General features: G+C 33.4%; 1 protein-coding gene across 5 annotated transcripts; it reads left to right on the top strand.

Moving 5' to 3' along the window:
* Nucleotides 1-2,049: 2,049 nt before the first annotated feature.
* On the top strand, nt 2,050-24,712 carry LOC147401379 (Transducin/WD40 repeat-like superfamily protein). 5 transcript variants are annotated; one of them, XM_086442660.1, is made up of 15 exons: nt 2,051-2,365; nt 2,444-2,527; nt 2,614-2,741; nt 6,138-6,210; nt 8,578-8,661; nt 8,738-8,824; nt 13,137-13,207; nt 14,397-14,448; nt 14,569-14,626; nt 14,979-15,079; nt 15,222-15,376; nt 16,169-16,277; nt 23,631-23,687; nt 23,775-23,930; nt 24,342-24,712. In XM_086442660.1, exons 1-14 carry the CDS (start codon nt 2,267-2,269, stop codon nt 23,928-23,930), a joined length of 1,314 nt encoding a protein of 437 aa, XP_086298786.1. In that variant the 5' UTR covers nt 2,051-2,266; the 3' UTR covers nt 24,342-24,712. The 5 variants fall into 5 exon arrangements, 4 of the variants coding, with proteins under 4 accessions (XP_086298788.1, XP_086298786.1, XP_086298787.1 ...); XM_086442661.1 differs by having other exon boundaries at nt 24,383-24,711; XM_086442659.1 differs by lacking the exon at nt 24,342-24,712 and having other exon boundaries at nt 2,052-2,365; nt 23,775-24,193.
* The last annotated feature ends 1,948 nt before the right edge of the window (nt 24,713-26,660 follow it).

Genomic DNA, 26,660 nt, shown 5'->3' with positions numbered 1-26,660 from the left:
TCTATTATGATAGTAATCTAATCTACTTTTTTTTCAATCTCATTTTTTAGGATTTGTTTTTTGAGCTTTCAAAGTGATATGTTGATTGTATGATATAATTGAATCTCTTTAGTTAGATCTATTCTTTTCTTCTCGATATATAGCTTAAAATCTTAATTCATGCTTTGTTATTAAGTTCTGTTTTGGTATATATATATATATATATATATATTATACCAAAACCATTTTCCTTTTTTTGAAGGCATTGGATTGAGGTTTATGATAGACTATTTGTGAGAAAAATGACAACTAGTACAATACGAAGAAGTTTGTGACTGTTCTAAACAGCCACTTTCTCTTTTATTTATTTGTTCCTGTTTAGTTGATTTAAATTTTTTTCTTTTATGTGATATAGAATAGAGTGACGGAACATATCAATCTTGATTCATTAATTAACAAGACTAGGGGTGTTTGACATGTATTTCTGAAAGGTGACTTTGAAAATTTGTTATATGACTATGAATTTTATGAAAAAATTTCCCCTAAAGAAGGACGCTACTATGATTCTTTTAAAATCTTAGTGGATCCTTATACTAAGGTTAGTAGCGTTAGTAAGTTTTTTTAATTTTCATTATTTAATCCAATTAATATTTATCTTGCATTGTGAGGGCAATAGATGCCCTTTTTATTATTGTATTCATATTATTTAATTGATTCTTCATTGTTATACATTTATAGCAATACACCATGACACAACTAATTATCTTATTTTTTTCTCTTCAATTTAGACAATTATAAGTAGAAGGGAGTATGATGCTTTGGGACCTGAGGGTAATTGTTGGCCCCAAATGGATGGCATGGTACCTGCTTATGATAATCATGTATTCATTGATTTTTACGAATGTTTTAACTTCTACTTGTATTTAAATTATTTTAATTTATCTCAATTACTTTTACTTGGTTTCATAGTCAATTGTTGTATTTCATCTTTTAATAGTCCCATTTTTTCAGCATGTTAATCTCTGTGTGAAATCCAAAATTTACCACAATTTTTACACGACTTCTCTAAAGTTTTTGTTTGAACTTTGTTTTAGTCTTTGAATATTGGATGTTTATAGTTTGATTGGGAAGGAGATTTACCTTTGTAATATCCTCAAAAAGACCTTATAATCAATGAAATGCATGTTTGTGAGTTTACAAGGCATGATTCAAGCAGAACTAACTTCCTTGGGATAATGGAGAAATTTGATCACTTAAAGGTACATCTACTGATTTAATACTATATGACGCTTCATACTAAACTAGGGTATTCGTTGTCTTCTTGTTTGTTACCTATTATTCTTTTATTTTAAAAAGACCTTATAATCAATGAAATGCATGTTTGTGAGTTTACAAGGCATGATTCAAGCAGAACTAACTTCCTTGGGATAGTGGAGAAATTTGATCACTTAAAGGTACATCTACTGATTTAATACTATATGAGGCTTCATACTAAACTAGGGTATTTGTTGTCTTCTTGTTTGTTACCTATTATTCTTTTATTTTATTTTTTTAACATTGTATCTCTAACCATTATTATGTGTCTATTATTAAGAGTTAAATCTTTAGAATGGTTCGCCTGTACATCTTTAAACTGAAGATATTAGATTTATCAAGTCTTCAGAATTATTTTAGTTATATATCGTCTTGAGTGGGGATCAACTATATTTGCATCATTCGTTTCTCTTCTTAGTATTTTCTTAGTGTTGTTTCATGCACTGTGCAGGAATTTGGAGTCAATTGTATATAATTAATGTCATACCAGGAGTATAACGAGGAGTATTTCAGCTACAATGTCGAGAGTTATGTTTTTTTAACTATTTAAATATAATATTCAATCTCTATTAAAATATTTAGTATATATCTTGCGTTCAAAAATTAGGATTCAAAATATATTATGACTCGTACAGCCCGCACGTGCAGGGCTCATAGAAAAATAACAATTTTAGATGAGTCGTTAGAAGACGAATTGACTCGAAAGAGTGAACTCGGTGGTGCCGAGACGAGACCAAAAACTTGGTCTGAAAGGGTTTTTAGATGTAGAAATGGAGACTCGAGAATCGTTAAATTCTCTGATTTTGAAGGAAAAATGGAGCATCAGATGGTGAAAACATGAGTTTCTGAAAGAAATTTGAACTTTTAATGGCGTAAAAGAGGATAACCAGATGTTGAAGAATTAGGTTTTAAAATGGACAAAAATTAGGTATTCGAGAGAACAAAATTCGGATTTAAACCTTCGATATCTGCAATGGAATCAGGTCTGGAACAGACTTTGCAGGATGGACAATTGCTTCGTCAGGTTAATTCCTTAATCGTCTCACATCTTCGCGACAACAATCTCAATCAGGCAAGAATTTTTCTTCCTCAATCCATCCATTTTACGCTAAAAAGACTGTAAATTTGTTGAAAATCATCCATTTTACAGGCTGCCACGACTGTTGCTTCGGCAACCATGACGCCATTAAATGTCGAAGCTGCTCCTAATAAGCTTCTTGAACTTGTTGCCAAGGTTCGAATTTACGGCCCGAGTTTCATGTTTTGTACCTTCGAAATTATTGAATTCTTGAAGTTCTTTCAATTCTAAGGTATTAACAGGGTCTTGCAGTGGAGAGAGATGAGGCATCGAGAGGGGTTTTATCTGCTACATTATTTGATTCTGGAGTGGTGATACCTGCCGGTTATGGTTCGGTCCCCGCTCCTCGTGCCACTGCTGTTGATTTCAGGTAATTAATTTTTGCGAATGGTTGTCATGTTTTAGTATTAATCACTAATTTGATGTAGTTAATTAGATTTGGAGATGTTAGCATGCTTGACTTGTGAATTCCTGTATGATTGATTGTTGGACTTTAAGTGGAATTAAAGCGTGGATGATTTGTATAGTTATTTTACTACTGGTTACTCGGTTTGATCGTCTTCAATTGGCAGATATGTGAATGAAATTTTAGATACCCAAAAAGTTGAAATCTTGACTCGGGGGTTATCCGTGTAAAAATGTACAATTAATTCTTCCTAGTTATGTCAATGAATCAGGTAAAATATGCCATTTACCTCTTCATTCACTGTAGTTTTGCAAGAAAATCTGGGCTTAGTTATGTCAATGAATCAGGTAAAATATGCCATTTACCTCTTCATTCATTGTAGTTTTGCAAGAAAATCTGGGCTTATTTCCTATCTCGGTTTCATATCTATTAGTGCTTCTTAAATTCTGTAAGTTCATCTTTCATAGTTGGAAAACAAAAGGTTTATGTCATCTAGAAAGGATTTTTTTTTTGTCGGTCGCCCCTTTTGCTGTTTTTTGGGGCCTTTGGAAAGAAAGAAACAGCAGATTATTTGAAGAAAAAAAAAGCATTCTGTTCTAGAAGTTTTAATTAGCGTAATGGGTTGTTATTCTTTTGGAGCAAGGTCTTTATAGAATTTAGAGCGGTATTTTTTTTTTGAATATCTTCTCTTAGAGGTGATTTGTATTCATCGTTATTTATTTCTCTCCCTTTTGTATTGAGGGAGGTCTTTCAACCTCCTTTTTTCAGCTCTTTTATATATATTCATCTCTATCTATCTAGAAAAAGGTAAATAATTAAATTTCTTTAAAGTCAAGAGGTACAACACTTTTCCTGATGCATTGACTACCTAGGTTTTATAAATTCTAGGTATGTTCCAATTTAGGAAGAGTGGGAGAATGGCCAATTAGGTGAAAAAGAAGATTGACTAGTTAAAATGTGAAAAGTTTAGGCCTAAAGGATTTATTGGTAAATGTTAAACGCAAAGTTTTGCAATAGGGTACTGTAATTAGGTTTAGGGGTATGGAATAGGTTTAGGCCTAATAGATTTCTCTAGTTTCACCTAATGGAAATTCTTAATGCCAATTGGACTCATCATTTTTTTGTCGACTCTATATTCTGGCAATGTTCTGGATAACTTCTGATTTCAAGTTGAGTTATGTCAAATGATAGCACTTAATCCTTCTAGGGTCTCTTTACGCTTCACCACTTTCAAATTTCACCTACTTTGTTAAATCTGGACGCCGATTTTTGGGGTGGATTCCAAAGAGTCTTTTCTCAGTAAAAGCCCATTGAGTGCTGCACATCTGCAAATCTTGTTGATGACAATTGGTCAACTTAACTAAAAGCCCGGATACAACAATTGTTGACCAATTGGTCAATAACCTTTTTCTCTTTATCGCCATATGTATGATAATCTTTCGATTTCTCGAATTTTATCCTAATAAAGAATATCTAATTCCAAATTGGTTATTTGCTAATTGGTGGTTATTTTATGAGTCCATGTCTCATATCATTCTAATTACTCTTTTAGATCAATATAATTTCTTTTCTTTTTCTTCTAAACTCAATAATAGTGATCTTGCGTATACTAATATGATCTTTTTTACTCAAAATGGTTATCCATGGATTTTCCGATGGGATTATTCAAAAGAAATATTTGAGTCAATTCCATCTTTGTGTTGTTGCAGTTGGGTTAAGTGGTGGGATAAATTTGATTTCACTACACCAACAGAAATATCGAAAATCTTAGTTTTTGACTTTTTAATAATCTTCCTCAATAAAGTTTTCTAGTTCAAAATCTCCTACTTTCAAATCTTTTAAAGAAACCGTTCAAAAGTCACTTACTTCTTCTCAATACGTTTCTACTCAAGAATTTTCTCAAATATTTCAAGAAATGAAGCGTATGTCTGAAGGTATGAAGGCTCTCAAGCTCTGGGTCAATTCAACCACATCATGAACCGATTTACGATTAGTTTTTAAGATCAGAATAATTGCCAAATGTTCGAAAAAGTTCGTCATATCAGCAACGAAAATTCGACACCTCATCAAAACCATATAGGAATCACATGGTCTCAGTCATGTCAAAAGCTCTAAAACAGTATCTTGATTACTGAAACAATGTTCAAAAATTATTTTGTCGGTTTCTCATGGTCGAAAGATAAACAATAGTTGTTATAATTGGAGTAATTGTAAATAATGTTTCTAATACTAACTACCATAATTATAATAAAGTCATAGTGTCTGTTTTTAATAAAGTCATGTAATAGTATTAGTAATAATTGAGTTAATAGTGTGTATTGAGTCTGTGTCGGTCCAATAGTTAGAAGATACCTGGCTTCCCGAGTCTTCCGGATTTCAAACGATTTTAAATCTGCTCGATATTTCAAATCTGTTTTATACTTCTAATTCTCACTTTTTCTATAAATACCCTAAAATTTCTGTAAAGGAGGTATAGTGAAAACACGAATTCTCATCCTTGTCATTTCCTTTCAAATCTATTACCACCATTCCTTTGATCCCTCTTTTCTTTGTTCAATCCCCAATAGATTCTCTAAATCAAAACTATCATTTTTTCTTTCTTTTTTTCATTATCATTTCAAAACACTTCCCGCATTCCATCTTCAAATCTCCAAATTATTTTTCTATTTGAAGCCATTGCATGAATAAAGTTTGTTAAAGATCCTGTAAATTGGTATTATACGTACAATTTCAGGATTATATGTACAAGGAAGAAATTGAAGGGTTAAAATGTTAAAGGTTTAAGCCTAATGGATTAAATGGTAAATGGTAAACGTAAAGTTTTGCAATAGGGTATTGTAATATGGAATAGGTTTAGACCTAATAGATTTCTCTATTTTCCACCTAATGGAAATTCTCAATGCCAATTGGACTCGACATTTTTTTGTCTACTCTATATTCTGCCAATGTTCTGGATAGCTTATGATTTCAAGTTGAGTCCTGTCAAATGGTAGCCCTTAACCTTCTGGGGGCTCTTTACGCTTCAACATTTTCAAAACTCACCTAGTTTGTTAAATCTAGAAGCCGATTTTTGGGTGGATTCCAAAGAGTTTTTTCTCGGTAAGAGCCCGTTGAATGCTGCACATCTGCAGATCTTGTTGATGACAATTGGTCAACTTAACTAAAAGCTAGTATACAACAATTAGTAGTTTCATAGATGGTATAACAGTTCATTTTTATGTTTTTTTTTTTAATATGCCTAGTGGGTTATTGCACACCCATTCCCTCAACAAATGATAGATGCTGCCATCTTTTCTTACTTAGTTGTGAGGGTCAAGCATTTAGATATAACTGATAATGAATTTCATTTATGAAAACCAGTGCTGTGCAGGATACAAAAGGCTCCTCAAAGAGCTTCCCAAAGCATGAGACTAGACATGTTTCAGAGCATAAGGTACATAGTTATATAAAATCTGATGCATATGATGTTTCATTTTTCACATGGTTCGACATGAAATTTAATTGACAATTTGTTTTTGTATATATTTATGTGGAAATCACTACTCATTTTGCGAAATATTTCGGTAAATAGAGATTATCATATTTTGGATATAAGAAATGCAATATATTGATAAATAGTAAACTTTGACCAAAATATTCTTTTTTGATAATTATTCAAAAAGTCTTGATGAAAAATTATAAATTTCTAGTAGAAAAGGCCTTGTAAATTACATATTCACTAATAAAAATTTGCACATAATATCCATTCGTTAGTGTTGATGAATTATGGTTAGTTATCTGTATCATCTTATTTTTTTTATGTATTCTAAGCACATTAGTATGGTCATGTAAACACGCAAACAATTATATATATATATATATATATATATATATATATATATGGGAGGCGTTCGGAGCCATCTGTTTTAACAGTCGTTTTAACAAAAGAAGCTCTATCGTTGGATTTAGAGGAATTGGACGGTCGAGATTGAATTAATCGGCATATACGTTTAACTTATAGATTTATGCTATTTTTACAGCGCCATCCCTCATTTTTAGGATTATTAGTGCCACCTCCCTGGCACAATTACAACCTGAGAGTAAAAAGAACAGAGTTCTCGTCTGAAACCTCTTTCTCTCTCGCTCGCTCCGCTGAAATAGGTTACTTTCATGGGTTTTGTTCGTTTAATCTCGTAAGGATTTTGGGTCCTTTATCGATTAGTTTGGATTTTAAAGAGATAGATAAACAAACAAACAGGGGATTCTCATTTTCTGTTGAGAAAAACCCAAAAAAGCTTCTATTTTTATTTTTTTTTAATTATTGCTGGTTCTGGATTGAAGAGATTATTTTTCATGGGTTTTTTTCAGTTAGTATTTTAAGGATTTTGTGTGGTTTATCGATTAAAAAAAGGGACTCTAGAGAAACCCAAATAGTCTTTTGTTTAAGATTGATTATCAATGATGGGTCAAACGAAAAAGAAGAAGAAATCAAAGAAAGTAGCTGAAGCAGGAACATCAACAGTTGGAGAAAAAACTCATGAGCAATTTCAACAACTTCCAAGAAAGCGTGGAAGACCTCGCAAAATCTTTGTGAAGATCGAAAGGGAAGAAAAAATTCAAACAGAAGAAGCAAGTGAATTGAAGAGAGCCAGAACATTAGAGGAATTTGGGGAGGAAGAGAAGAAACAAGGTGGAATCTCTGAAGAACAAGCGGAGTGAGCAAGCGAGAGAGAGAGAGGTTCGAGGGTTTCAGCGGAGAGAGAGAAAGAGAGAGAGAGAGAGGTTTCAGACGAGAACTCTGTTCTTTTTACTCTCAGGTTGTAATTGTGCCAGGGAGGTGGCACTAATAATCCTAAAAATGAGGGATGGCGCTGTAAAAATAGCATAAATCTATAAGTTAAACGTATATGCCGATTAATTCAATCTCGACCGTCCAATTCCTCTAAATCCAACGATAGAGCTTCTTTTGTTAAAACAGATGGCTCCGAACGCCTCCCTATATATATATATATATATATGGATGCATTAATACTCTATTCATACACATTTGAAAACTAAAAAATAATAATAACATTTGAATACAATACTTAATAATTTCTTTATTTAAGCAAGTGTTTTACATGGCAAGATGTATGTAATTATTGTGGTATTATTATTCTCATTTCATGTAAGTACAATTGTTTTTCACTGCCGGGTTCTCAAATTGTTGCTTGTGTAGCAAACATTGTTGATCCTCACTTTCACATTTTATAGAGTTGTTTATTGTATTATGATGACTTAATGAGTGTGTTTTAATACCTATTTTATCATTTTCCACAGTTCAATGAAAATTTCCTCATTTCCACAACATTTTCATCATTTCCAGAAAATGTATTAATTTCCATGAAATATTTCTATTTCTTAAAATTTAATACCTTGCTCTTCTGTTTTTTCTATGGTTGAACAAGTTGTAAGTATTTTTCTATGCAACTGTGCCTTTTATTACCATGTTACTCAGTTCTTTCTGCAAGTTATGTTTTGTTTTTTTTACTATCACTGGTTCTTGCATGGGACCAATTTTATAAAAAATCTTTGAACCAATATCATTGAACTACCCGTACCTTTGATATACCTAATGCTTAGTCAGTTAGACCATATTCTCCCTGTAGCAGCTTAACTTTTGTAAGAACACAACCATAATCTGTGCTTTCCTCGTATTTCAATCTTGGATACCTTCTGGAATACCTTTCATTCTCTTTGTTTTGCTTCAATAAACATCTGTTAATGATTTTAATTTTCTAGAACAGTACTGATTGTGACTTATGTTGGTTAAATTTTGTAGAATGTTGCCAGATGTGCGAGATTTAGTCCTGATGGGCGGTTTGTTGCAACTGGTAGTGCAGACACATCGATTAAGCTCTTTGAGGTTGTAGATCCTCCTTAGTGTAACAATCTCTTTGTTTCACATGGCTCCTGACTTGTGCATGCTTTTTTGGTTGTAGATTTCAAAAATCAAGCAAATGATGCTACCGGATACAAAGGATGGGCCTGTGCGACCTGTTATAAGGACCTTCTATGATCATTTACAAGTAAATCTCCTTTTTTTAACGTCCTGGAATGACATCCATGATGCTTATGTTTGGTCCTGAGCAAATGGTTTTTTTTTATCACTGTTATAAGGGCTTTCTGCTGTTTTGTATAATGTCCAGTAGTCATTATATCCTAGTCATTGAATAGCTGTTGAGTTATCTTTCTAATGGTCCAAAATTGAGGCATTTATGACACTCTTTAACATATTAAAAAAAATACCAAAAATATAAAGGGAGTAGATTATGCTATATTAGAATCCGAACTTCATCTATAATCCTCCCTAATGATTAATATATGATTTCAAACCTTCTATAACACAAACCTAATTCATATAATGCACAATGATTGTCCACATTGGGACTCTTACCATCTCTTTGAACTCCTCATAGATAATCATGCATTAATATCTTTATATGACTGATTTTTGCATGCTTGCAGCTCCTTTTTTATCCTGTTATGAGCATAGTCACCAAAGTCTCCAACTAATTGAAAAAGTCACGATTAAATCGTGACTTTTCCTTCACTGATTTAATCACGACTTTTTTAATAATACATGACTTTTACGAACTTCTCAAATAGTGTGTAAAATAATGAGGATGCAAATGAAAATGATGACTTAATGTTTTTGATCGGTTAGTGAATCCTAATTCGGACTCATGATTGTGGTCTTTTTTATATTTTGAATAGTATAATTTTTTAATATGTTGTGACTCTGTGGTTACTTGTTGTGGATGCATAAATGATATCAACATGGGAATTCTTGATTTATCATTCTAGTTTAATACTTGATTATATAATATTAAAACACCCACTAGTAGGAACGATTACATTGCCCTTACCTAGCTCAATTTTCTCCCGACATTTTTCAAACATTTCCCGATTTTACTGAATTTCCCCTTGCCCACTTATTCCTGAACCCTGACTTGGTGACTATGTTCATAAGAAGCTTTGACATTGAGGAAGAGTAGTGTTTGTTTTTATAGGTAAAAATCAAGATTACATTAATAGAAAAAGTTGTCGGTCAAGTTGACTGCCCAAAGAAGTACAGAAAACAAACCTATCAAAAGGAACAACACAAAAAGAAACTCCTCCAGAACCAAATTACACACCTTATCTCACCTAACAAAATCCTCAAAAAAGATGTCCCGAAACTCTTTAAATAATTTATACCAGAAAAACAAGAGAACTAAGATGGTGAACACAACTTTCCTAGGTATTTGAAACTTTCCCTTCGAAACCCTGGTTATTTCTCACCTTCCAGATGCTCCACCACAATGAAAAAGGAAGCAAACCGCACAATACTCATTTGGAATTGGCAAAGCGAAACCCCCAACCTAGCCAACTCCCGTACAATGCCTGAGCGGATGAAGGAAAGCAACCTCCACCTCAAATAGGGATATGGCACCAAACTTCGTGCATAAAACGACAATGTAATAGAAGGAGATCCATCAATTCCCCATTCTTCATGCAAAGGGAACAAAAGTTTGGAGAGCAAAAACCCCTCCTAATCAAGGTATCCAACGTTGCAATCCTTCCCAAAGTCGAAGACCAAATGCAAATTGAAATCTTTGAAGGAATCTTGCGGTGCCAAGTAAAAGAATGGGGGAAAGCCGTATGTCACATTAGAAGACTTTCCTGGTACAAGGACCAAAAAAAATGGCCATCCACAATACCAACCCATAACCTACGATTCCTCCGCACCCTCAATGGGCAGAGAAGACTTTACGAGCCCAATCAAGCTTCCAAAACTCTCCATCTCCCAGTCATTGAAGGCCCAAATACGAAGTAGGCAAGCTTCCCACTTGGAAGCCAACATTAGCTACCAACCACTCCAAACCCACCACCTCCCCCCTAGCTAATAACTTACTTTTTCTTTGATGACTGGTATGCCAGAAATCCCCTCAAAGCACCCAAGAATAGCATTGAAAATCGAACATGATTGGGTGAATTGTCTTGAAACACAAGGGTATCATCCGCAAATTGAAGGTGAAACACGAGATGTCCCTTAACACCAGCAAGAAGACCATAAAGATTCCCATTCTCAATGGCTAGCATGCGACCCAGGGCTTTCACCACAACGATCAACAAAAAAGGCGATAAAGGATCCCCTTGCCTCAAGCCTCTCAAATTCCGAAAGAAACCTGACGGCATACCATTCACCAAGATCAAAAAGGTAGGCATAGAACACACTTCATAATCCACGAGATCCATCTATTTGCAAACCCTTTCCGCCTCAACAAATATTTTAAAATGTTCCAATTAACGTGATCATATGCCTTCTGAAGATCACTATTACAGATTAAGCCCTCCAAACTTGCTTTTCTTCTAGAATCGATGCACTCGTTTGCTATGAGAACGCCATCCAAAATCTAACTCCCACTAACGAAAGCCCCTTGGGTTGGACCAATAATAGCCAGAATCAGACTTCAAACGTGAAGCCAAGACTTTTGAGAAAATCTTATAAACCGAGCACACCAAGCTAATTGGTCTCAAATCTAAAATCTCCTCCGTCCCTGAATTAGTGCCACGAAGGTGCAGTTAGAGCCAAGATCCAGAAAACCCTCATTGTGAAAGTCAACCAAGGCCGCCATAAGATTCCCTTTCATTGTATCCCAATAGTTTAAAAAAAAAGCCATTATAATCCATTTGGACCAGGAGCCTTATCTCTTGTCATCCTAGCAACCACAAAAGACACCTCACCTTCATCAAAAGGTCATTCTAGCCATCTACAATCATCACGGAACATACTATCAAAGTGGAGGTTGTCTAGATGAGGTCTATCAACAAACTACTCCGAGTATAAAGCCCTATAGTAATCCACCACACCCTTCGCCACAATGCCTCCCCCTTCCTTCCAAACACCATCAATTATTAAAGGAAGAGCAGTGTTTCAACATAACAAAGATTAAGATTTCAATGTATTCATTCCAATTTATATATTTACTATTTATAGAGAGAGAATTTCTATAGCCATGCCAAATTTTCATTATAACACACTAATAAATGAAATTAAATATATTGCACCAAATATGAATAAAAGAACACCAAAAATCTCAATCTCTTAATATTCTACTTCCAGGGTTTTCTTTGAAGAAGAAGATCCCCTTTTTCCTTTTTTTTTTTAAAGAATGAGAGAGAGAGAGAGAGAGAGAGAGTTCAAAATCTCAAGTGAGAAGAAAAGTCACTTCTTGATCCACAATTCTGAATCAATCCACCTCAATCCAAAAGCGTGAGGCGTGCTTAGGCAATTTTTTATTTTTGTTGTTGTGGGGGGGGTGGCTTTCCTAGGTGCACTTTTTGGTTGGCTAAGTTTTTTTCCTGAAAATGTACATACCTAATACCTTTATTATATTTTACATAATGTTATTGGGAAAAAAACATTTTGGCATACTTTTATAACTTTGAATTCTTCCGTTGTATGGGTTTTAGTCTTTTAGGAACCTTAAATTTTAGAGTGTTGTTACAGAAGGTGGTAAAAAAGAGAAGAGAATGACCAAGATACCCCTTAATAGGGTATGGCAAAGTTATTTTAAAAGAAAAGGAAAAAAAATAGGGTGTAGAATGGTTTGGATGAAGTTTGAGTTGTTTTCTTTAAAAAATAATCCACATAAAATCAAGGATTTTAGGTGCTTCTGATTGTCACAAGTGATTGTATAAGGGTTTGTTTCTTGTTCTTAGGCTTTATATGGCTAACCCAAAAATAAGGGAACCAACAAAGATAAGAAAAAATGACCATATTTATACAAGGGGTAGTCTAGGCTTCGCCTAGGGCCTCTCCTTTTGGCACCTTTGTATTTCAGCGCTTAGGGTAGGCAAGGTGTTTTGGCCTCACAACGCAACACCTAGTGCTTAAGACTTAAGAGAGTGCCTTTGATAACACTGGTCCGTCGATATGGTTGTGTAGATCTGCACGTGTCCATATATAGAGTACGAGTATCTTTTTTTTTTCTCCACTTGATAAATCTAATTGCAGCTCCTAAATATTAATCATATCATGACTAGCGTAGTGTCTACGCTATTATTTTATGGTACACGATCCATGGATGGTTCACGTTAATTTTGTTGGAGATTAGTTGTGGTTTTCACTGTAGCGCTTATCTCAGGCCCAGTCTAAGATTTATTTAAGTTTTAATTTCTACATGAGGCCTTAGATGCTTCAATTCATCTTATCATAATCAGATTTGAATATGTTTTATTCTATATTTTTTGTTTTGGATGTGGTTGTGATAACATAATTTCTCATATAACTCTACTGGTTGCCACTGGATATGTACTTTATCTAAAGCTTCTCGAATCCTGATACAACTGCAGCCAATAAATGATTTGGATTTCCATCCTCAATCTACTATACTGATATCTGGGGCCAAAGATCACACCATCAAGTAAGACTTTGCTACTTTTTCAAATTTTAGGGCATGTTTTCACTTATTTCATTTTTGAAATATATCTTTGTGGGGTTCTGTTCAGTAATCTTTTGATAACCTATGTCGTCATGTATAATTTAGTAACACAAATTATATTTTATATGGGCTAAAGGAAAAAAGGTACAATTTTTTTTACACATTTTCTACAATACAAAGTGTTTAACAATAATCATTTTATTTTATTATTATCGATAAATTTTTATTTTATTTTATTATTAATTGTACTTCAAGTTTCAGAACTCTAGTGCCTAAATAAAAACAAACACTACATTCCTGCTTAATTAGATTTTGGGATGTGTGGTGTTGGAGAATAATAATTGGCAGGGAAAGAACAAATGAAGGGAAGAAAAATTCAATAAATCGCAAAAAACTGTGAGGGAACAATAAACAATGGCAAGGGAACAATATCCTAGGCAATTCATTTTTATAAGATCTAAAAAGAAGACCATGCTCACTTTCCATATATAGTCTGCTCTCTCAGTTGAGAAGTCCTGATAGACCTCCTTCATTACATTTGAGCTCAGGCCTCTATTCATAACTTAAACTGCAATGATTCTTTTACCTATGTTAAAGGAAAATAAGAGATGGACTGATTGCCCTGGTTATTAACTTCCCACTTACTATTGATGCCTAAGTGGCTGCCCTCTTTCTTTGGTGGTTCTGTTAGCATCTAAAGTTGATTTGTTTGCCGTTCCTATCATCCATTGCATCTACCCTTCAATTTTCATGATATGCTTGTGCATGTGTAATGATCTTAAACTTTTCTTTAGAGTTCCAAGAGATATTTATTAAGAATTATACTGGCATATTTGGCAATTTTCTTGATTGATTCTGACTTGAGGGGTGAGTATTTTTTACTGCACCTATGGGGCTAGATTGCAAACCAAGCCACACATGTTGTCATGTGTTTGTGCAATCTACCTACATACATGACTCAACGTTAATTTTTTTTGGTGTGTCATTGTGAAGATCTTATGTTCTTCCTACAATTCTGGTACTGATTTTAATTTCTCAGGAGTTCCTGAATTTTGGCTATTTACAAAGATGCTTTGTGAACCCTAGATTTTCTGATTAACACTGAATCATGTCATCGTGCATCAATATTTCCAATTCTAATCTATAGTATGCGTCATTAAATTCATTTCAGGTTCTTTGATTTTTCAAAAACAGTGGCAAAGAGAGCTTTCAGAGTTATTCAGGTTCTGCTAATCGTTTTTTCCTAAATTTTATATTGGCACTCAAAACTTGGAAGTGGAATTTGTAAGTTCGTTCTATCAAGATGACATTCTATTTGGTGAATTTGTTTTTGGAATGAACAGGATACTCACAATGTACGGTCTGTATCTTTCCATCCTTCAGGGGAATTTCTTTTAGCAGGTTTAACTTTGGTATTCCTTTTGTTTATTTATTTGTTTGGTTGATGACGTTATTTGAATATTATATTAATTTGGATTTGGTATAATAACTTGACAATGACCTTAGTTGTTGTCTTTCTACATCTTTGGTGGGCATTGATATTTGGACATGGACCATGATCAATCAAGTACCTTTTAAAGGGTGAACTAAATGTAGGATTGATATGAAACCCCAATTAAGCATAGAGTTTAGTAGTGTTTCTACCTGCAATGTGTGTGCTAGACTGTAACATCTTTTTCTTAGTATCTCGAAACATATATACCTGTGTTTGTACAATAACCTGATTGTTTATGCAAATTCAACACATTTACAGGGACGGATCATCCCATCGCACATTTATACGATATAAATACATTTCAGTGTTACCTTTCAGCTAATGCTCCAGAGATAGGAGTTAATGGTGCTATTAATCAGGCATGTTGATTTATTTCATAAAACCCATTGGAAATTTTCTTGCTATTTTTGAACTCAAGAATCAGTAATCCTTAATTTGCTGATGAATGTAGGTTAATTGATGCAATTAATTCAATTTACAGATGTATATTTCTTCATGCAGGTGAGGTATTCATCTACTGGTGGCATGTATGTTACGGCATCTAAAGATGGTGCTGTTCGGGTATGGGATGGGGTAACTGCACAGTGTGTGCGCTCCATCATTGGGGCACATGGTTCAGCTGAGGCCACCAGTGCAATTTTCACTAAGGATCAAAGGTATTTAATGTCTTCCACTCATAGAAAACATATGGTAGTCTTCGTTAGATGATTTCTTTTATGAGCAAACTCTTTCCATATTTTTGACTGACAGTCTCTCATCTGTAGGCTTCATGGGTCAATATCTAATGTGCTACAGTATTCATCATATCTTAAAATATATACTGGTGATGTATTTGTGTTATAACACTCCAACAGAACAGGCTTCTGCATTATATTTTATGGGCTGGATGTTGGTACAGTAATCTCTATTGAAATCGATACAGTACTCTCTTTTGTCAGTTTTGAGCAGTTATTGGTTTTGTAATTCGGTGCTTTTTTTTTATATGTATTTTTGCTGGAGTTGGGGTAGCGTGGCTTAGTCACGCTCCCACCCTTACTAAGAATTCTTTGACCACATGAACTTTCATGTTGGCTACATAACACCTCAGCCCTCTAGAGTTCATGGCCTAGATTATATATTTTTTTTTCAAAAAAAAAACCTTTTTTGGCCTGATCGAAGGTTTTGAAAATGGAAGGTCAGTGTAGTCCTAAATTTACGATTCAAATCCAAAGATGAAAAATTACGTTTTTTTTTAAGTTCTTAAAATTTTGTTCTCTACATCTATGTGGCATCCGATCATGTTTTTGGATGCCACATGGAGGTGCAGTCACGCAACTTTCCTGACTAATAATACAGTGTTGTAACACTCACTCATGTTGGCTTTACAAAATAACTGCAATGTCTCGCCTGAGACATTCCTCTGAATTGTATATTTTCTGTCTAACCAATTCTCTTTGTTTAATCACTAGGTTTGTTCTCTCCTGTGGGAAGGATTCCACAGTGAAGCTTTGGGAAGTTGGCACCGGAAGATTGGTCAAGCAATATGTTGGAGCTATACACACACAATTGCGTTGCCAGGTTTGTAAATATTTTGGTTTCATCTTTTTGGTGAGTTTGTGCGTGTCATTAACATTCTTGCATTTTGTGTTTCTTAGGAACCTCATTTATTTACTGCTTAAACTTGGAGATCGATGAGGCTTCTATACTAACATGCATATGTCATTAGCATGGTTGCATTTTGTTGGTGTCACGTGCTCACGTATCGTACCTGTGACCCTCTTACATTCATAGTTACGCCTTCCCCATTAGATTGGTCTTTTGGGGTAAATGGGTTGTCAACATGGTATCAGAGCGTTAGGTTCGTATAAGTCACAGGTTTGAGTCTCCTCGAAGGAATTTTCCACCCTTATGGGTGAGGGGGAGTGTTGAGTGTTGTGTTATCTACCTCCACTCCTAGGTGTCACGTGCTCATATATCATGCTTTAGTTCAACCTGTGACCCTCTTACATTCATAGTTGCGCCTTCCCCATCAGATCAGTTTTTTGGGGTAAATGGTTGTCAACACATTTTAGTTTTTAGGAACCTTACTTATTTACTGCTTGAAGTTGGAGATTCATGACGCTTTTACACTATTAGTGACACTCATATTTCAAAAATCTTTTATAAGTCATCTTTGTAGAATAAAAGTATTTTGGCCTGAGTTTGTGCATGTGGCATCCGGTGTTTTAAAACAGGTTTAAGGTGAGGGTTTCACTTTTTTATATATTATAAGTATAAAGATATTATAAATACCAGAAAGAGAGTACAAGGAAGCTGAGATAGCCCCCAAACAAGAGAAAGAAAAAGAAGAAAAGCACAAGAACCACAAAAAAACTACAAGTTACAAATGCTATCCCATCTAAACACAAAGTCCTCAAAAGAGACTCCGAAGAACTCCTTGTTTAGCTTCGCCCAGAGAAACAATAACCCTAAGATTTCCAAGAACACCGTGTGCTCGTTACTCTCCTTGCCATGGAACACCTTGTTGTTTCTCTCTCTCCACCCCAAGCCACACCACACCTGAAGGTGGTGCAAGCCTCACGAACATGCATTGAATTTATTTTTAAATAGGTAAATAATTAAACATAGAAACAAACAAATAACAAATGCTCCAAGAAATTAAAAAAAAAAAAAAATCATTATGAACACAATTTTAAAATCCAAATTTCAGATTTATCAAAATCAAATTCAACTCAAATCACATCCTTAGTTTCATACAAACATTGAGGTGGGACCGTGGGAGGCTAGATGCTTGATTAAACAGTGCCTCAAGGCATAATGCGTAATCTTCATATGCATATAATTTGTAAATAAGTAATATAATATATAAATGATTTATATTTTCTACCAATGTAAATGATTAATATTAAAAATAGAAAAATTAGAGTAACCACCACCACATATTTGAAATTTCAAATTTCAAATACACAATCAAATTCCAACTTTTAATCCCTCACATCAGTTTTAATATAAAATGTGACTTACACATATATATTTGTTTTGATAGGTTATATAACTGTTATATTTCAGAAAAAAAGATATAAAAAATATAACTATTCCATTTCAGCAAGAAAGAAATATTTTATATTTGAATAATTAAAGTTTCTTCATTAAACAGCTATGTTATAGTTATTGGAAAAATAGAACTAAATTTTGTTTATTTCAATAACTTGCTATGCATAATAATCAATACTACAAAAAGGTTGGGTCTGTTCTTTACAGAAGTTTGTTCGTTACAGAAGCACATAAGTCAGAAATTGATGTTCGTTTGACAGTTTTTTATTGTTGGATTCTGGTAAAATGACCAGAATACCCTTAATGTTGATAATGCACCCAGAATGTACCAAAAATTGATGTTCGTTTAACAGCTTCAAATGGCTTTTTCGTGAAGCAAAAAACGTAAAACGGTTCAAGTAGTTACTAAAATACCTTTCATCTTTAATCAAATTTACAACCAAACTTAACTTTAAAAAACAAAAGAAGATTACCAAAATACCCTTCATCTTTAATCAAATTTCCAATCACACTTAACCTTAAAAAGCAAAAGGGAATTATCAAAATACCCTTCATCGTTACCAAAATACCCTTCATCTTTAATCAAATTTTCAACCAAACTTAATCTTAAAAAACAAAAAGGGATTACCAAAATACCCTTCATCTTCTAAAAGGGGATTACTACCAAAATACCCTTCATCCAAGACTAAAAGCAATTCATCATCACTACTTTATTACCAAAATACCCTTCATCTTTATCAAAATACCCTCCATTTCTTATTTATAAAGAAAGAATACCCATGTTAATTTGTAATTAACTCCCCCAAACTTAAGTGATGGTTGATTTTATATTAATTTGTAAAATTAGTTAATATTATTTGAATAATGTGATCTTATTTAATTACAAAAATAAGTTATAAAATTTTTATAACTTTTCTAATACTACAAAATTTATAAATTTATTTAAATTGAAAATAATTATTTTTATAATTTTTTAATATTAATTTATTATATATATGGGTCCCGTTCGGCACCCTACACTTTACCCTACGTGTTTTGTCCTACATGGGTTAGAAGTTTTGGAATAGGCTGATTTTTGGTGAGGATGATCTCTATGGTGAGGAGATCATCCTCACCAAAAATCAGCCCATTCCAAAACTTCTAACCCATGTAAGACAAAACACATAGGGTAAAGTGTAGGGTAAAGCGTATGGTGTCGAACATTTCCCTATATATATAGTGTAATTATATGTTTATGAAGGTATTCTAATCATTCTGAGTGTATTATCAACATTAAGGGTATTCTGGCCATTTTACCAGAATCCAACAATAAAAAGCTGTCAAACGAACATCAATTTCTAGTTTATGTACTTCTATAACGAGCAAGCTTCTGTTGGATATAGCTTTTCAGACTCTGGGTTTCTACTTCTTCCAGAAGACAGCTTCTATAAAGAACAGACTCCTAATTTTTTTTATTTTTTATTTACAAGTACACCTTAGTTGTTTTTATATTTCTTCCTTTCACTTCAAGCTGTTTTAATGAGCCTCATACGCCTTTAAAAACATTGCTTTTAGTTTGAGAGCATTGCTTCGAATTTTTAAGTTTTCAATTTCTCAAAATAAAAAAAATTCTTATTATAACAAGCATCCATCATCATTTTCACTAAAGCCTTATTCCAGAAATGTGGTGTTGGCTAAAAGAATCTTGTTCCTCCATTCAATTTTGTCTAAAACCACCTCTTTTTTCAATGTGTTTATATCTACTGTCACTATGTCCACCAACATTCCTTTGGGTCTTCTTTCACTCTTTTACAACCTTTCTCTTGCACATCCGTTCTAGTTTTGCAACCAGCCTTCGTTACACATGACTAAACTATCTCAATCAACATTTCTCAGTTTATTGCTCATTGGGGCTACTCCTACATTTTATGGTTGCTTTCATTTCTAATTTTATCTTTCTTGGGTTTTCTACTCATCCATCCCAAAAACCTCATCCATGCTACACTCAATCTATAAATTCATTGTAACTTGAAAAGCATAACTCAATTCTAAGACTAGAGGAGAGTAGGCTTGACAAAGAGAAATCCAACTAAGGAAGAAACAGAAAAATAGTGGAAGAACCAAAGAGGCTTGTCAAGAACATTTGCCTTCACGCTAAGCCTATTAAAAAATGGAACCAAAAGATCGTTACATTTGCAAATTGGCTAGGGCTAGTAGAGGTAGGGGAAAATAAAAGATTTAATATATCTATATAGATAAAGGACCTTTATGTAAACAAAATGTATAAAAGAGATACATTTATAATCGTAGCGAATATTGTGTAATGATATCACAAAAACACAGAAAAAAGAAATGCAACACATTAAAGCGTACACCTTGGCCAAAAGGCACCAAAAGAGTATGAATAATGATTTTTTGATGCCCCCTCTGACATACACCCCATACGCTCCCTGACATGGCATGTGCAAGAACCATAGGATTTTTCTCGGGATACACAACTATATATATATATATATATATATATATATATATATATATATATATTATATATATATATATATATATATATATATATATATTTCTGGGGATGTACATTTGTGTATCCCGAGGAAAACCTAAGGGCCTGTTTGGATACCAGAAGCAGAACTACTCTTCCAAAGAACAGGAGCTGAAGTACTCTATGGAGGAGCTGGAAAAGTAATTCTGTGTAGAAAGGGCGTTTGGCATTCAACTCTGTGAAGTACTGACAGAAGTACTTTTGTGCTGGAAGTCTGTTTGGGAACCATACTGACTTCTCATGACTCCTAGAAAAAAGACCAGAATACCCTTATATTATACCAGTTACTGTTTTTTATCTTTTAGTGTCATAATATGCCTTCAAACTATACTGTTTTTGACATTTTAACTATAAATATTAATATAATATAATATAATAAATATTAATATAATATAATATAATATTTTAAATATTAAATATTAATATAATATGTTTAAATCCATTATACTCAAAATTTAAAAAAATTTGACAGACTGTTTTTGACATAGTATGACATAATATTAAAAAAAAATTGACAGGCTGTCTTTTAGTGTCATAATATGCCTTCAAACTATACTGTTTTTGACATTTTAACTATAGATATTAATATAATATAATATAATATTTTAAATATTAAATATTAATATAATGTGTTTAAATCCATTATACTCAAAATTAAAAAAAAAAAATTGACAGACTGTCTTTTAATGTCATAATATGCCTTCAAACTATATTGTTTTTGACATTTTAACTATAAATATTAATATAATATAACATAATAAATATTAATATAATATAATATAATATTTTAAATATTAAATATTAATATAATGTGTTTAAATCCATTATACTCAAAATTAAAAAAAAAATTTGACAGACTGTCTTTTAGTGTCATAATATGCCTTCAAACTATATTGTTTTTGACATTTTAACTATAAATATTAATATAATATAATATAATATTTTAAATATTAAATATTAATATAATGTGTTTAACTATAAATATTAATATAATATAATATAATAAATACTAATATAATATTTTAATATTAAATATTAATATAATGTGTTTAAATCCATTATACTCAAAATTAAAATTTTTTTTTAATATTAATAAATATTTCATTTATTTGATTTAAGGGCAAATGAATTAGGAATATTTTCATAGAAAATTAATAAAGTTAAGGGTATTTTGGTAAAACGAACCGTTAGATTTTGACTCCCCGCAAGATGAGTTTTGAGAAATAGGTTTTCTCGACTTCTTCACAAAGAGTAATTTCTTGCTCTTGCGCGGAGTAACTCTTCGAAGGAGTTGTTCATCAAAACGCATCCAAACGACTTCTAACTCCCCGCAAGAGTCAGAAGTAGCCAAGGAGTCCTATCCAAACGCCTACTAAGGTTCTTGCACATGCCACATCAAGGAGGGTATGTTAGAAGGGGCGTCAGAAAATCATGACTCAAAGAGTATTCCAATTGCGCAAGGCATACGCTTCTAAACGCCTCTTTAAGCAACTTGCTCATCGAGTAGAAGGAACAAAAAAGTTCCTTAAACCCTCTTGAGTCATGAACCTTTTTGAGTATCTTTTCTGACACAATCCTCAAGGCCTAATCTCCCAACTCCTTTGAAACTATTGGGGCATTTGCATTTGTATTTTTGGGAACCCCCACTTTTTACTCCTTAAAAATGAAAATCCACGAGGCTTCCACTCTAAAGACTTTTAAAAAGTTGGTTTCAGACCTATGGGTAGTATTAAAAGGTTGAAGGTAATGAACCAAGCCTTGCTAGGGAAGTGGTGGTGGTGGCTTGGAGAGGAAATTAATAGTTTATGGAGGAAGGTGATTGTCGCAAAATTTAGAGAGTTGTCGTTTGATTTGGAGAGTAGAGACTTAAGATCTCCGTTTGGTTGTGGTGTGTGGAAAGGTATTCTTAAAGTTCTTCTAGAATTTCGTACGAGAATCAAGTTTGTTCTTGGTTTGGGTGATAGAGTGCGGTTTTGGGAAGACATTTGGTGTGATTAGTCCTCCCTTATGTCAAGGTTTCCTCAATTAGCCTTGTTATCAACTAAGAGGGGGTTACTGGTGAGTTCCTTCTTTAGTCAAGATAGGGGAGTTGGAGGTTGGGATTTTGGCTTTAGAAGAAATATCAACGATTGGGAGATGGAAGGGGTGGCTTTGTTGCTCCATCTTCTTGAAGGGGTGAGGCCTGTTGCGGAGGTGGAGGATGGTCGGAGTTGGGGTGTTAGTCGGTCAGGGATCTTCTCAGTCTCTTCCTTTTATCAGTCCTTGACGGCATCGGAAGAGGTGTTCTCAGTGAAGGAGGTGTGGGGTCAAAAAGTTCCAACGAAGGTGGCTTTCTTTATTTGGTGTGCTGTGTTAAGAAGGAATCTGACTATGAACCAACTTATGATTGAAGGAGTTTTTGGGCTGAATGTTTGTTTACCATGCTTGTGCGATGAGGAGTCCATTGATCACATTATTCTTCATTGTACGTTCTCGCGGCTGATTTGGAGCTCCTTTCGTGCTAGATTTAGTGTGGATGGGTGCCTTCCTTCCACTGTTTCGGGATTATTTCAGTGTTGGCAAGAGTGGGGGAGATCTTTTTGGGGGGCGAAGAGGGTGCTGTGGAGGCTTTTGCCATTTGCAATTTCGTGGGTTATCTGGAATGAGCAGAATAGTAGGTGCTTTGAAGGGAAGGGAGTGGGAGTTTCGGAGGCGATCCTGTCAGTCCCATCTTGCCTCTTCTTTTGGTCAAAGGTCTTAATTGAGTTAAGGGGTGTCTTTTTCGAGGATTTTGTGGCTCATTGGGATTGGGTTTGTTGTATTGCTTGTTCTTAATTTCCTTCTTTCTCTCCCTGTATCTTCTTCTAGTTGGTCTTCTCGACCACTTTATTAATAAATTTCGTTATCTATCAAAAAAAAAAAACATATGCTTGTCCATTTGGAGACCAAATGATTTTATGTTGCTTTTACATACCATGGTGAAATGCAACTTTATTTGTAAAGATGCACATTTCTAATGGATCTTTCGAGCAGTTCAAACTTATCGACTTCAAAGCATTTATTTATTTATTTCAATTTTTGTTTGCTATTCCTCTCATATCTTTCTTAAGAGGCTCATGTGTAAAATAGTGATTCATGTGGCATTTGGTTTTGAGTGATGCAATAATAATGCATTTCTAACAATGTGGTTAGATTTATAGCATTGCATGTTTCAAGAATAATACTTTTCCTTCCTAATATCCATCCTAGAATTATCCTTCATCCCATTTTCTTCTCATTTATTACGAAAGAGCATCTATTTCAGTACATAACAACAGAGTTTTAGCTCAAAGATTAAATGATTGAATTAATTTTATCGGCAGGCTGTTTTCAATGGAACAGAAGAGTTTGTCCTATCCATTGATGAACCAAGTAATGAGGTCGGTTCATTATCTATATGTTTTTGCAGTTGAGAGTACAGTTTTCTTGGTGCATTAGTTGGATTTCACTGATATAAGGATTTGCAGATTGTTATCTGGGATGCTTTGACTGCTGAAAAGGTGGCGAGGTGGCCATCCAACCACATTGGTGCACCACGGTGGTTGGAGCACTCACCAACTGAGGCGGCCTTTATCTCATGTGGGACTGACAGGTCAGTCCGGTTCTGGAAGGAAATTCTCTAGGTACAAGGCCTTTCTCAATTACCTGATGTGCTTATGGATGCAAATTTTAGTTGAAAAGTATTTATCCAGAAGAAATTTCACAACGTAAAACTGAAGGAAATAGTGGCCAAGTCATTGCAGCTCTTAGGATTGAAATAGTGTCTGTTTTATGTTTTCGTAATTTTATTATGTGCTGGCATTTCATTTTTGTATTATTCGAGCAACTCGGGGATCCAAGATTCATACTCTTTTTGGCATAATCATGAGTGAATTTATTTAAATTATGCTTACGGATTTGGTGCAGGAACATAGAAGAATGGTTTTGTGTTTCTCTACTTGTTATACATCAATGTTGTACAAAATATTTCTTGAATAAAAGAGCATATGTTACTGTTATTTTCAAGAACTGCCCTAATGCACTGTTCTTTGCAGACAGGCTTAGGTTATTTCAACTCATATAGGGCATATAACAGTTCTTGCAGTGTGGGCATCATTCTACAACGGCTTTGGAGGAATTTCAAAATATTTTTGGTAAGTTTAAAAGCTCTCAAGGGCTTGCTTCATGTCTTCCTTTCTACAAAAGAAACAGTTCACCCTGAAGAGCTCTTTTTGTTGTAGGATGTAAACCCAATCAAAAATGATATCGACCAATCCATAAATAGAATAAAATTAACCATATGCTCTGTATTGGTCAAATAAGTGCAATTTTGAGCCAACTGAGGGACCATATAATTAAAGTTGAGATCAGCTAGGGTTCAATGTGATTGATTTCGGGGAATTTTTGAAAATTATACAATGATGTTTTTGGGTTTCTTACCAAAACCCATTATCTCAATCTCCGTAATAATTCTTCCTATCTTGTTCTTTATTTTTGAATGTTGAAAATAAAATTGAGGGTTAAGGGTCAAAATGTTATCATATTATAGGATAAACCATTAAATTACCATTTAATTTAACTGGCTAATCCCTAATTTATAGAATCTTATTAGTGTTTGAAATATTTGGAGAATTTTGTGGCTAAGGGAGGAACCTCAAGATTCAGTGTGTGTTATCTCAAACTCAATTGACTATGTAGGTGGTGAAATCCATCCAACCAAATGTCTCTCTCCTACTAGTTTCAACTTTAAGGACTTTAAAACAATGGATGAACTTGGCCAAAAATATAGTTTCATTTGAAGGGAAAACAAGAGTGATCTTTGTAAGTATAACGAGATATTTGTCAAATATTATCGATACTTCCTGTATTCTCAAATTGATGATATACCCCCTGGGCCTGGGTCTTATCTGATATTAATGTAAATGACCTAGATGCCCTTATCATCATATTCTCTTTCAAAATCAATTATCTTTGACCCGTTTTTTTTTAACTTTTGCTTTCAACCTTACAAGTATATCCTCTTCAAACCTCGAGATCAAGAAAGACTGATTTTTTGATAGAAAAATCAAGGGTTTATACAGGACTTGAAGACAATGGGTAGAAAAATGTTAGAGAATAAGATGCATGAGATACATTATAACATTGTTAGTGTATTTCATCACAAATGGAAGGTTGTGATGAAGGATATTCTAGAATATTTATATTATGTAGTTTCATATATCATGGTTGATGTAATGTCTATAAATACCCTATTGAGGTTGTTGTAATATTCATCTAAGAATTTTCAATAAAATCAAATTTCTAAAAAAAAGTTGAATAGCTTAAGAATAGTTTACGCTAGAGTTTAATAAATTGAAAATGACTTTTTTTTTTTGTTGTTGAACTTGTCTTCAATAGTAAGATTCCATAACCTTCAACCTTCAAATCTCAAGAACAGCATGCTGTATTAGAGAAGTAGAAGGATAAGGTTTTGGACAAGATTGGGCTTTTAATAGAGTTTTTGGGTCGTGGATGAATGTGAAGGCATTTAGGTCATTAATTGAAAGAAAATATGAGTTAGGTCAAGGGGGCATGTCATTGGTTTGAAAACACGGGCAAATCGTAATAATGGTCCAAATGTGGAGGGATATGCCTAATCACCTCAAGTGAACATGTTGAAAATAAAAATCATTGCATTGAACAATCAACACCTAAAGATGAAAATATTTTTTTTTCTATAGTAAATTCTTTTGGGTAAATTCTCAAAAAATTACAAAGGTTTTCGATATTTATGAAATTTTGCTAATGTTGACACAATTATCACGTAACGTTGACAAAATGTCAAGATTACATTAGCAAAATTTCATAAATACTGAAAACTTTTGTAATTATTTGGGAATTTAACTTTTTTTTTTTTTTACAACTACAAGGTGTTACAAATGTGTGTGTGTGTGTGTGTGTGTGTATATATACATATATATGGCAAATTTCCAAATAATTATTAAAAATTTTATATATACCAAAGTATTACAAGTTTGATTGTATTTCCAAAAAGTGATTGTATTTTTTATATATGACCAAAATACCTTCAAAAGTGGGTTGACATGTGAATGATCAATTGACATATGAACATCTACTTAAATAACTAGTGGGGTATGATCTAAGTTCAAAAGTCAAAATTTATCTTTTTCTACAAGCTACTTCTTCTTTTGCTCTATATATCTTCACTTTATCATCATCTTCTTCATTTTTCCTTTTTCTTTCATCTTTCATATATGAAAAAAAAAAAAAAAAACTCATTTTGATTTTCAACTCTTTCACTCTTCAAGTTTATTTTATTTACAAGCTTTTATGGAAGGGATTAAAGGTGATGAGAATTTTTATTTTTAATTTTC

This window comes from Akebia trifoliata, chromosome 5 (genome assembly GCF_017979445.1).
Source record: "Akebia trifoliata isolate Shusen 1 chromosome 5, ASM1797944v1, whole genome shotgun sequence".
Lineage (NCBI taxonomy): Eukaryota > Viridiplantae > Streptophyta > Magnoliopsida > Ranunculales > Lardizabalaceae > Akebia > Akebia trifoliata.
Note: the sequence above shows the minus strand (reverse complement) of the source record. Positions and strands in the feature narration are given on the sequence as shown.